The following is a 13,673-nucleotide window of genomic DNA, read 5'->3' as shown; positions in this document are numbered from 1 at the left end:
TCTGTAATGGATCCTCAAAGTTCAAATTAGCGTTCAAGGGTCAAGTCATTATCACATCTAGCAAAATTATCAGTTTCTTTTTAAAAATATATTTTTTATTGATTTTAGAGAGAGAAGGGAGAGGGAGAGAGAGATAGAAATATTGATGGGCTATCTCCTAGGGATCGAGCCCACAACCTGGACTTGTTCCCAAACTGGGAAATGAATCTGTGACCTCTTGGTGTGTAGGAAGGCACTCGGCCAACTGAGCCACACCGGCCAGGAAAAGTATCAGCTTCTTAGTATCTGGGTTTCATTTAATGACCTATCAAATTTTATTAGTTGTCTCACAAATGTATTTTTACAGTTGGTTTCTTCAGGTCAGGATGTTTCATCATGAGTTTCACTCATGATAAAACTCTCAGTTCTCAAGGATTCCACTGGTGATGGAATTAGAATGCTTCATAACTACTCATTTTCTTTGTTCTCCCATATTCACATAACAGTATTTACCCTCCAACCAAAAACATGATTATTGAAACAGTATAAAATTTTCCCAGTTCTTTCTTTGCAAGAGAATATATTTCACTAGAGATAACGCTAATTACTATGTTTTACAAATCACTTGGAATAGTCCCTTTCTACCAACTCTGTACAAATTTAGGTTCATTTATTTCATTTTATCCATTTAACATTAACTCTTTTTTCAGGTAGGAAGAGTGGTGTTTCTCCTAAAAAATCAAAATACATGACACCAATGCAGCAGAAACTAAATGAAGTATATGAAGCTGTAAAGAACTATACTGATAAGAGGGGTCGCCGCCTCAGTGCCATATTTCTGAGACTTCCCTCCAGATCTGAGCTGCCTGACTACTACCTGACCATTAAAAAGCCAATGGACATGGAAAAAATTCGAAGTCATATGATGGCCAACAAATACCAAGATATAGACTCCATGGTTGAGGACTTTGTTATGATGTTTAACAATGCCTGTACATACAATGAGCCTGAGTCTTTGATCTACAAAGATGCCCTTGTCCTACACAAAGTCCTGCTTGAAACTCGGAGAGACCTGGAGGGAGATGAGGACTCTCATGTTCCAAATGTTACCTTGCTGATTCAAGAGCTTATCCACAATCTTTTTGTGTCAGTCATGAGTCACCAGGATGATGAGGGAAGATGCTACAGTGACTCCTTAGCAGAAATTCCTGCTGTGGATCCCAGCTTTCCAAACAAACCTCCTCTTACTTTTGACATAATTAGGAAGAATGTTGAAAATAATCGCTACCGGCGGCTTGATTTATTTCAAGAGCATATGTTTGAAGTATTAGAAAGGGCAAGAAGGATGAATCGGTATGTTTTCAAAACCACTTCTTTTTTTTTTTTTTTTTTTTATAAACTGTGATATTTATTGTAAAACAGAAGAATTCTGCTTTGATGTACTGTTTCAGCTTAGGTGCATGATTACAGTTGGTGGAGTGCTATTTTGAATTCTAATTAGCCAGAACTTCTAGAGAGAGAGCATCTAGATTAGGACTGATGAGAAGAAGGAATAAGACAAAATTAGAGATCTGTTGAAAAGCAAAACTTAAAATACAGCCTTTCACAAACTTTTAAGAGAGAGAGAGTGGAAGGAAGGGGGAGAGACAGAGAGAAATATCAATGTGAGAGAGAGACATCGATTGGTTGCTTTCTGCATGCACCCTGACCAGGGTCGGGGATCGAACCTGCAACCAAGGTACATGCTTTTAATTGGAATTGAACCTGAGACCCTTCAGTCCATGGACTGACACTCTATCCATTGGGCCGAACCAGTTTGGGTCACAAAATATTTTTTTAAAGGATAAAGTTTATAATTAGAAATAGTTGTATGGTTTTCTTTTGAAGTTTGATTTCAATTCAAGCATACTTTAAATAAGTTAAAATTGTTCTAAGGTATTGATCTGAGATTAAACTGATTTAAATTTGGTCACCATTTCAAGTACCTAAAAGGACTCTTTTTTCTTTTTGATCCTCACCAGAGGATATTTTTCCATTGACTTTAAGAAAGAGGGAAAGACAAAAATATCATTGTGAGAGAAACATTGGTTGGTTGCCTCCTGCACGAGCCCTGACCAGGGCCCAGGCCGGGAAGGAACCTGCAACTGAGGTACATGCTGTTGACTGGAATCAAACCCAGGACCCTTTGGTCTGCAGGCCAACACTCTGTCCACTGAGCCAAACTGTCCAGGGCAGGACTTTTTTTTTTTAATCTCAGATTTCTCCCTTTAAGTGCCTTCTGCTGACATTAAATGTTCTAAAACAGTGGTCAGCAAACTGCGGCTTGTGAGCCACATGCGGCTCTTTGGCCCGTTGAGTGTGGCTCTTCCACAAAATACCACGTACAGGCACGCATGTACAGTGTGATTGAAACTTCGTGGCCCATGCGCAGAAGTCGGTATTTTGTGGAAGAGCCACACTCAAGGGGCCAAAGAGCCACAGTTTGCCGACCACTGTTCTAAAAGAAGCAATCAAATTTAAATTTCCATCAAGCTTAAATTCCCTTTTAATTTTGATTTGTCATACATTTTTGCCACACAACAATAGTATGCTCGACAGTTAAAACAATTTCAGTTCAGCAATTACAGTGTGTCTTCTTTATGCTCTTGGAGTCACTTGGAGGAATATAAAAAGTTAAAGATACAGACTCTCCCTTCTTAGAGCTTGCAGTCTATCATACTGAGAATTAGACTTTTAGGCAGTTGGGATGGGTAATTCCATCTGTGGAGTCTGTGAAGCCTGCATTTTTTTGGATCTTGAAAGAAAAATTAATAGTAATGTTTGCTATTCCTCTTTAGCACCTGTTCTTCGTAAATCACCATGGTAATAAGCACATTATGTAAATCTATAAATTCTAGATAACCTCTAGAATAGCCATTCTAGGTAGGTGATAATCTTCCTAGTTTGCATGTGAAATAGAAATTCACAGCCTGGCCCATGTGGTTCAGTGGTTGAGCGTCGACCCATGAACCAAGAGGTCACCAGTTTGATTCTTGGGTCGGGGCACATACTCAGATTGCGGGCAGCCAATTGATGTTTCTATCTCTCCATCCCTCTCCATTCCTTTCTCTCTAAAATCAATAAAAACATTTTTTTTAAAAAGAAGTGCACAGAGAGAAGTTGCCCAAAGCCACGTAACTAGTAAGTGTGGTGGCTTGTTTTGTTACCCACTGGAGAGGGATAGGACTGAGACAGTCCCCAAGACACCAGTCATGGAGCACAGCCATGGATGATAAGGCTTGAGCAGTTCTATGCTCTAAGAACTTGAAGTCTGACGATTGTGATAGGACCTATGCTTAGGGAAAAATAATTCCAGGCATGAGACAACATATAACAAATTGATATTTAGTAAAGATGGAGTAAGGAACTTTGCACTAGAGTTCTAAAAAGGCTTGAGGAATCAGGAAAAATGGAAGCATGGGTGGGATTCTTTTATGACAAGTGGTATGAGTAATGTCATAGAATTAGGAAAGGAATATAGTGTGTTCAAGGAACAGGTGGAGTTGAGTTCAGATTGGAGAAGCCCTGGAGTGACCCATTTAGGAAATGGTCCTTATTCTTCCGTAGAGGAAATAGAAATAAAGAGAAAGACCAAGGTTGGGGTGAGAGGGGTGTGTGTGTGTGTGTGTGTGTGCGCGCGTGTGTGTGCACATGCACTTTGCAATCAAATCTGCGTTTGTCAATTATTTTTACTCAACAAATGTTTATTGAGTGGCCATCAGTTATGAGCATTATCTGAATGCATGGGATACACCAGTGGACAAAACAGACAAACCCTGCTTTCATGGAGTTTAGACTTCTGACTTCTGTTCTTGTTCTCAAATAGTCTGTAAGTCTAAAGTCACTCTCCACCACATCCCTATTAAAACTTGCTGTTAAGCCGTGGCCGGTTTGGCTCAGTGGATAGAGCGTCGGCCTGCAGACTGAAGGGTCCCAGGTTCGATTCCGGCCAAGGGCATGTACCTTGGTTGCGGGCACATCCCCCCAGTAGGATGTGTGCAGGAGGCAGCTGATCCATGTTTCTCTCTCATTGATGTTTCTAACTCTCTATCCCTCTCCCTTCCTCTCTGTGAAAAATCAATAAAATATATTTTTTTAAAAACAAACGAACAAAAAAAACTTGGTGTTAATTTTAATTCTGTGAGTCTTTCAAAGTACATTTGTCTCTTAGATTATTAGCAGTTTATTTATCTTATATAGGTAACATGATTATTTTAAGAATCAGATTTGTATCCCAAGGAAATGAGGTTTTTTTTTGTTTGTTTTTTTAAATATATATTTTATTGATTTTTTACAGAGAGGAAGGGAGAGAGATAGAGAGTTAGAAACATTGATGAGAGAGAAACATCGATCAGCTGCCTCCTACACACCTCCTACTGGGGAGGTGCCCGCAACCAAGGTACATGCCCTTGACCGGAATCAAACCTGGGACCCTTCAGTCTGCAGGCCCACGCTCTACCCACTGAGCCAAACCGGTTAGGGCCATTGTTGTTGGGTTTTTTTTTTTAAATATATATTTTATTGATTTTTTACAGAGAGGAAGGGAGAAGGATAGAGAGCCAGAAACATCGAGAGAGAATCATCGATCAGCTGCCTCCTGCACACATCCCACTGGGGATGTGCCCGCAACTAAGGTACATGCCCTTGACCGGAATCGAACCTGGGACCTTTCAGTCCGCAGGCCGATGCTCTATCCACTGAGCCAAACCGGTTAGGGCGGAAATGAGTTTTTTTCATGCTCCTGTTGACATGACTGATGCTTGCTTTTGAAGCCTAGGAGATAGAGTCTAAGGTTTATCTATATAAGATAATGATCAGTTTCACTCTCATGCGCAGAGCTTTGTTGTAAAACATGAGGAAAGCCCTTCTTATCTTTGTGAATGAATATCGTACTTAAGAAAAACCCATGCTGCCCCGGGGGCTTGGGTTGAGCATCAACCTGTAAACCAGTTTGATTTACCTGGTCACGGTTTGATTCCTGGTCAGGGCACATGCCCAGGTTGTGTGCTCAATCCCCGGTGGGGGGCTTGCAGGAGGTAGCCAATCAATGATTCTCATGATTGATGTTTCTATCTCTCCTCCCTTCCTCTCTGAAATATATATATATATATATATATATATATATATATATATAACCTATGCTTGGGTGAGTGGAGGTGGAAAAGGGTATAGGGTGGATTAATGGTGATAGAAACAAAATAAAAGGGGAGGGGAGGGAATAACCCATGCTGCTGAGATGGAGATGTATCATCAGTTTAGTGAATGATGATAAACCATGGCGTTATTTACTATATCGCCAGTCATGAAGATAGATGTTCCAGAAATATTAAGTTCATGAATTTAATGAAGTCCATATGCAGTAGATTTTCATGTTCACACTTCTTCACACTTATCTTTATCCACCACTGCTCCCAACATCATCTAGGACTTCATACCCTGAAGTAGAAGGGATCTGAACAGTGAGGCATAGAAAAGTGCACTCGGGTGACAGTAGTTTGTCTATCAGCAGTATTCAGTAATAGCACAGTGCTGACTCCTGCCAGTTGGCCTCTAGCTTTCCTAATCTGCTGGCAGTAGTCCAGGATTAAGTATTCTGACTCCATTGCAGGTAAGGGGACAAGAACAAGGGAAGCACTAAGAGCCTCCTAAATCTGAATTCTTCTACTGAATGTCTGACGTATCTGTAAGGATTACCCACCAATTATGTGTAATAAGAGTTATTTCTTTTTCCATCTTGAGATTTTGGTCTTGCACATTCAGGGAATACCTAGCCTCTTAGATTAATAGATTCTTTATATTATTTTGTTTAAATAAAACAGAAAGGATATGTCCGATGTTTAAAGGCTCTGTAAGGAAACATCCGGCCCTAGTCAGTTTGGCTCAGTGGATAGACTGTTGGCCTGCTTACTGAAGGGTCTCAGGTTTAATTCTGGTCAAGGGCACGTACCTGGGTTGCAGGCTCAATCCCCGGCCCTGGTCAGGGCTCATGCAGGAGGCAGCCAATCGAGTCTCTCTCTCACATCAATGTTTCTGTCTCTCCCCCTCCCTTCCACTCTCTCTAAAAAATCAATGGAAAAATATCCTCGGATGAGGATTAACTTCAAAAAGGAATATCCATTACTAAACCACATGACATGATGGAATTATAAATTTGCCCCTTTTTTCATTGTGACATTGATTACCAAAAGTGTTTTAATTTTATTTTTAAAATTGTAAGCTATTATAAAATGATTTTTAATTTCTAGTGAACAGTCTTCAGATATTTCTATTCAGAAAACAGGCATCAAAATAGTTTTTTAGGAGTTTCTTTTGTTGGCCAGTTTTATTCTTATTGCTTTCCTACAAATATTAGCATTTCTAAAACCTGCAAAGAGTTATAAAACCTTTCTGGAAACATCCATTTTGGTTGTTATTGGCAATATTTTTAGATTTTTTTGCATTTTCATCTTTTATGATGAAGAGAAGCATTGGGGGGGTGGGGGTGGGGGGGCTTTGCTAAAGGCTGGTGCTCTGATAGTGGGTGTCAGCAGGCCACACTCCCCTGACCAGAAAGACTGTCTATAAAACTGCTGCTAAGATTTTGTCTGTGGTTACCTTTGTGAATACTTTTTTCAGACCCTGGTATTCTTACTTAATATAGTTATACTAGAGGCCTGGTGCACGAATTTGTGCACAAGTGGGGTCTGGCCAGCTCACCCTGATGGGGGCCCATTGGGCAGTGGGCAGGGGCCACGGGCAGTTGGCTGGCCGTCCTCGCCCGCAGTTGTGGTGTTGGGGGCTGGTCAAGGTCCAGGCCAGCCAGGGAGGGGGCCGATCGGGGCCTGGATCAGGCTGGTTGGCTGCCGCCATGCACGTCATAGCCACCAGTCCTTCTCGTCGTTCTGCTGTTCCCATCGCTGGGCTTTTATATATGTAGATTTAAGCCTTCCTCAGACCACAGTGAATTGAGATAGTAGTAAAATGTCTACCAGTACAAATTCTGAACTTATTTTCCCTAGCCCTCTCATTTAAAGACTTTTAAAAGTTTTCAATATGACATCATTTTTTCCATCTCTCATTGTGTTGCCTCTGATGGTTCCCAAGAATTATGTGGTTATTTCTGGGAAATTAAAATGAACATTGATCTTTAACTATTAAAATCCCGCATGACTTTACAGTTTAGGCCAAATATTCTCTGAGTCCTACCAGCCTAAGCAACCATGATAATACAAATCCAAAGAGAAGAAAAGAGACATTGCCTACATCTTTTGTTAACACTTTATGTAATGCGTTGGTCCCTCAATTAAGAGAAAGTAAAAATTAATCCAAAGATTAGATGCAAGTCAGTGTTGTGCATGATATAGAACCTTAGTATAGTTTTTTATTTTGGCAGCCTCCTGTTGCCAAAATCAACTGGTGATATGCCATGTTTCCCCTCTACCCCAAAACTGTACGAGGCCTTTCCTTTTATATGAGCTGTGCAAGGAGCAAGCCTTCATGAAAAGGAAACTGGTGGGCATGAGGCTTACCCAGGAAAAATGACTTATCAAATTCTGTTCTAACGAATTTTAAGGAGATAACCTTCTTAGAACTGTGCAGAAGTATCATTATATCAATTATTGACATTAAAGAAGCATTCGATAGAATTGAATATGTAATTGGGGTGTTTAAAAGAAGCAGCTTGTGTGTCAATAGATATTCTTAATGTTGTTATAGGACAGATTCTGAAATATATGAAGATGCGGTAGAGCTTCAGCAGTTTTTCATTAAAATTCGTGATGAACTCTGCAAAAATGGAGAGATTCTTCTTTCACCGGCACTCAGCTATACTACAAAACATTTGCATAATGATGTGGAGAAAGAGAAAAAGGAAAAATTACCGAAAGAAATAGAGGAAGATAAACTAAAACGAGAAGAAGAAAAAAGAGGTTAGTTTCTTTTCATTTTATTAAATATCAAGAAATACACTGTTTTCTAGCTTGCCTTATAATTAGCTGTGGAGTAGAATCCTGTTTGAATAAATGAAGACTAGGGTGTTAACACTTTCAAAATAGACATGGTAAGATAGAAATTTCTTTTTTTTAAATATATTTTATTGATTTTTTTACAGAGAGGAAGGGAGAGGGATGGAGAGTTAGAAACATCAATGAGAGAGAAGCATCGATCAGCTGCCTCCTGCACACCCCCTACTGGGGATGTGCCTGCAACCAAGGTACATGCCCTTGACCGGAATCACACCTGGGACCCCTCAGTCCCCAGGCCGACACTGTATCCAGTGAGCCAAACCAGCCAGGGCAGATGGAGATGTTTTTATCAATATCGATTTGGTCATCAGACAGGAAAAAGATTGGAAGTTACATGTGACACAGCTATTACCCTGGTATTTCAGGAACATAGTCAATTAATTCACAAGTGTGGGAGATTTATACTATTTGTAGATAAAAACCTAAGGGGCCCAGCTAGGGCTAGAAAGCATTTTCAGCTTTGTAGCCCCATTATTCAGCAATATGGGTCTTCTCCTACAGACTCTAGGCCAGATAAATAGATGGTATTTTGATTGAATCTGGTAACTAGAAGAAATTTTTTTAAATTTTAATTGTATCAACCTAAAATACTACTTCGAGTCACTTGTTATAAGTTAGAAATATTTTGACAGTGCGAGCTTTTTATTATAAATTTGTTCATTGCTGGTAAAGTTCAAGTTCACATAGGTACCTAGAATATATGACTTTCTAAGAGTTATACTAGTATTTAGCATAGAATTTTTAGGCAAAAAAATTAATTAAGTTGATTTAAACAAATTTTTATAAGCAACGGCATATGCAAAAAAGAAGAGAAAGGAACCTGGTTGGTGAGAATAATAATTTTACCAGCATAGGGCTAACTGCAAAATCCAGCAGCTTTGCTGTCAGATGGGATGTACTCATTTAGGATGGCAATTGGCGGGTGGGGGGGTGGGTGGTGAGGAAGGTCTCTGTTTTTGTCAGCGAAAAGTGATAGATGCAAAAATGAATGGGGTAAACCTGCAGTTTTACTAGTCCGACATGACAATGGGGTTGAGGAATATCCAAAAAATTAGCTGTAGAAGGGATGAGATAAGTTCTCCACACAGGCTTAGATAATTGGAAAACGATGCATGTGCAAGGGAAATATGAGAACTGGATGAAAAGCAAAATGCACGTGATACTTGAAAGTTGGCTACAACTTTGAATGCATTCCCCAAGCCACACTTGTCATAAAGACATATAAGACATATTAGACTGAATACAGATAAATCATTAGAGGTTGAATCCTTACAGGTTTGAGGTACTTTAGTACAATCACCACCTAAATCATTCATTGATTGTTAGCTGTGCAGACTTAGGAGCAGCCCTTCATGTCTTGTGTCTTATTATACTTACACTAGGAGTCTCAGAGGAGGGGAGAGAAAAGTATTTGAATACATAATGGTTGAAAATGTCTCAAATTTGATGTAAACATTAACCTACAGTTCCAAGAATACCAAGTAAGAACACACAAAGAGAACCACATCCAGATATATCATAATCAAACTGCTGAAAGGGAAAATCTTGAAAGGAGCAAAACAAATCATCGTGTAAAAAATAATAAATAATATGGTAATGGCTCATAAGCAATAGTAGAGGGCAGAAAGCAGTGGAATGATATTCAAAGTACTGAAAGGGAAAAAAACTGAACCAAGAAATTTATATCCAGCAAAACTATTCTTCAGAAATGAAGCTGGAATAAGACATTCCCAGATAAACAAACACTGAGAGAATCCACTGCTGGCAGATCTTCCATATCAGAAATAATAAAGGAGGAGCTTTGGGCCAAAAGAAAATGATACCAGGTGATAACTAGAATCCATAAGAAGTACTGAGGAGTATTGGAAATGCTAAATATGTGGGTAAATATAAAAGACCATGTTTGCAATTTTTCTACTTATTTTATTTTAAAAATATTAGGTTATTTAAAGGAATTATTATAATACTATTGCTATGTTTATAACATTTATAGAATTATAGCAGATCGTCAAATACAAATTTTGTTCAATATTATTTCATTATGTTGATGAGATGAAGTAAAAACTTAACTCTTGTTTATATCAATTAGCCTATAGTGAAAATTTGTTATGCATCATTTTGTTGTTAATCCTCACCTGAGAATATTTTTCCATTGATTTTTAGGGAGAGTGGAAGAGAGAGGGAAAGACAGAGAGAAACATTGATGTGAGGGAAACACATCGATTGGTTGCCTCCTGCATGAGCCCCAACCAGGGCCCCAGGCCGGGGAGGAGCCTGCAACCAAGGTACGTGCACTTGACCGGAATCGAACCCGGGACCCTTTGGTCCACAGGCTGACGCTCTATCCACTGAGCCAAACCAGCTAGGGCTGTTATGCATCATTTTACTTAAAGTTGATATCAATTGCTAAGTGAAGACTTAATGTATATGACAGTAACAGCACAAAAAAACTGAGCTATATTGGATCAAAGTTGCATTATTTAATGAAATTAAGCCAGTATTAACTTGAAGTAGATGGTGGTAAATTAAGATGCATTTTGTAATGCTACTTGAAAAAATTACCAAAAGAAGTTAACACAGGAATTAAAAATGATACTCCAAAAATGTTTGCTTAATACAAATGAAAGCAGTAAAGGAGGAAAAGAGGAACAATAAAACATATTAAAACAAATAGCAGAATGGCAGGCATGAATTCAGTCATATCAATAATTACCTTACATATTGTGAATAGGCTAACCATGCTAATCATAATGCATAGATTATCAGACTGAATTTAAAAAGTAAGATCAACTATATACTGTCTATAAGAGAATCATTTTAGCCCAGCCAGTGTGGCTCAGAGGTTGCACCAACCTGTGAGCCAGAAGGTCCCTGTTCGATTCCCAGTCAGGGCACATGCCCAGGTTGCAGGTTCGTTCCCCAGTAGGGGACATGCAGGAGGCAGCCCATCAATGATTCTCTCTCATCATTGATGTTTCTGTCTCTCTCTCCCTCTCCCTTCCTCGCTGAAATCAATAAAAATATTATTTTACAAAAAAGAATAATTTTAGATTCAAAGGCATAAATAGGTTGAAAGGAAAAGGAGGGGGAAAATATACCATGAAAAATAGTAACCATAGTGAATTGAAGTGGCTATGTTAATATCAGACAAATAGACTTTAAGAGGAAAAATATTACTAGAGATTAAGAGGAATATTTTCTAATGTTAAAAGGATCAAGACTATGGGAATATACAATATTAATAAATATATATACACTTAACAGTGGATCCTAAAAAGGCATGATGCAAAAGTGACATACTTGAAAAGAGAAATAGTTCAACAATTATAGTCTCAGTACTCCTTTATCAGCAATTAATAGACCAACTAGTCCAAAAATCAGCAATAATGTAGAATATTGAATAACATTGTTATAGACTGAATGTTTGTGTTCACCCCCAACACCCACCCAAAAAAAAAAAATTCATGTTATAGCCTAATCCCCAGTGTTAAATTATTTGGAGGTGTGGGAGGTAACTAGGTTTGCATGTAGTCACCATGATGGGATTAGTGCTAGTATAAGGGGATAAAGAGGAAGAGACAGCTGTCTATGAACCAGAAAGTGAGTTCTTACCAGATACCAAATCTACTGGCACCTTGACTTTAGACTTCCCAGCCTCCAGATCTGTGAGAAATGAATGTTTGTTGTTTCAGTCACTCAGTATATGGTGGATTTTTTTATAGCAGTCTGAGCTAAGACAAGGACTATTAACCAGCTAGACCTAATTGACATGTGTAAAATACTATATTCAGTGACTGTAGTATACACATTCTTATCGAGCAGCATAGACCGTTATTTAGGATACACCATATGCTAGGTCATAAAAGCAAAGTTTCAGAAAATATAAACAGATTAAAATCACATGAAGTTTGTTCTCTGGAAACAGTGGGATTAGATTAGAAATCAGCAACAGAAAAAAATCTGGAAAATCCCCAAATATTTGGAAATTAGGCAGTACCTTTCTAAGCCATGGATCAAAGAAGATATCACAAGGCAATTTTAAAAATCTTGAACTGAATGAAAATGAGAACACTAAAATGTATGGGTTATAGCCTAAAAGCAGTTCTTAGTAGAGTTTATAGCTTTAAGTACATATATTAGATACAAATCTAATAAAAATACAAAATCTGTTTCCACCTCAAGAAGTTAGAAAACAAAGAGCAAATCAAACATGAAATAGAGAAAAGAATGAAGATCAAAATGGAAATCAGTGAAAGAGGAAACAGAAAATGCCGATGCTATAAGGGGTATGAAGTTTGGGACCACCATGTTAATTCTACTGACAAAGTTTTAGATAGAATTTTTTTTTTAATATATTTTATTGATTTTTTACAGAGAGGAAGGGAGAGAGACAGACAGCTAGAAACATCGATGGGAGAGAAACATCGATCAGCCGCCTCCTGCACATCTCCCACCGGGGATGTGCCCGCAACCCAGGCACATGCCCCTGACCGGAACCGAACCTGGGACCCTTCAGTCCACAGGCCGACGCTCCATCCACTGAGCCAAACCGGTTTCGGCAGAATTTTTTTATTTAGTTGGCACTTTTCCTGGCAATGCAAAATTAACCCCGTGCTGAACAGTCCTGAGTATATTTGTGTTTCTGTGTCTGAACATTGCTGACCGGTCACAAGTTAACCAAGTGTCTTTTTCTCAACTTGTCAGTCAGTATTTCCAGAGACATGAGGAGCAATACCTCTAATTCTTTCCATCCTTTTATTATGGCAAAAGTTTTTTAAAAGATGTGTCACGGCAGAGAAGAACGTTTGAGAGATTTATATGCAAACACTTTGTTTGGCCAGGTGACTTTGGAAGATAGTACTTCGTCGGAAGATAGTAATGAGTCTGACATTAGACCATCACAAAGGCAAAAGAGAAATGTGATGCTTAGTACCTGAAAGTGAAAGTGATTCTAAAGAATAATGGGCAGAAAAAGACATTTTACCTGCCTTGGAGGATTATACAAATATTTCAAGTGTAACTGTTAAATTTGAAGACCCACAAAGTATAAGTGACGTAACCAATTTATTTTTTGATAAGGATTTTTTTCTATTTCATTATTTCTCAAACCAATTTATACCATTATCAAATGGGAAAATACCACAAAACCTCTGCTACAACTTCACCATGGAATGACATTACTTATATGGACATAAAGATGTTTCTTGGTTTAATTATATTGATGGGACTAACGAAGAAGCTAGAATGGAGAGATTACTGGCCAACCGATCCTTTACTTAAATCACCCATATTTCCAAAAAATGATGACTGGAAAGAGGTTCGAGCAAGTATTTACATTCTTCCATCTAAACAATAATTCACAAACAACATGCACCACAGACCATCTTTACAAAGTCAGACCTCTTTTTGATCACTTTATCTCGAAATTAAAGTCTTTATATATACCAAACAGCAGTTACCACTCGATGAAGCAATGATTCCATGGAGAGGATGCATCAGATTCAAGACGTACAATCCGGCAAAAAAAAAAAAAAATTATGGAATTTTAGTAAGGATGCTTTATGAAAGTGAGAGTGGCTATTTTTGCAACTTTGAAATATATACAGGTGAAAGCAAAAAGTTACAACAGATTCTGTTATCCATCTTACAGCC

General features: G+C 38.5%; 1 protein-coding gene across 17 annotated transcripts in view; it reads left to right on the top strand.

Annotated features, from left to right (window-relative positions):
• Positions 1-13,673, top strand: part of PBRM1 (polybromo 1) — a 118,215-nt gene that overhangs the window by 58,961 nt on the left and 45,581 nt on the right. For all 17 annotated transcript variants that reach the window (XR_002829801.1, XM_023755658.1, XM_023755655.1 and 14 more), the window contains 2 exons: positions 690-1,332; positions 7,714-7,925. Coding sequence is in view for 16 of the 17 variants with exons in the window: in XM_023755658.1 (XP_023611426.1) it covers positions 690-1,332; positions 7,714-7,925 (855 nt within the window). In the remaining variant the exon portion in view is untranslated. The remainder of the gene's footprint in view (positions 1-689; positions 1,333-7,713; positions 7,926-13,673) is intronic.

This window comes from Myotis lucifugus, unplaced genomic scaffold, assembly GCF_000147115.1.
Source record: "Myotis lucifugus unplaced genomic scaffold, Myoluc2.0 scaffold_83, whole genome shotgun sequence".
NCBI classification, from domain to species: domain Eukaryota; kingdom Metazoa; phylum Chordata; class Mammalia; order Chiroptera; family Vespertilionidae; genus Myotis; species Myotis lucifugus.
The sequence above is the reverse complement of the archived record's forward strand: the minus strand, read 5'-3'. Positions and strand labels throughout refer to the sequence as shown.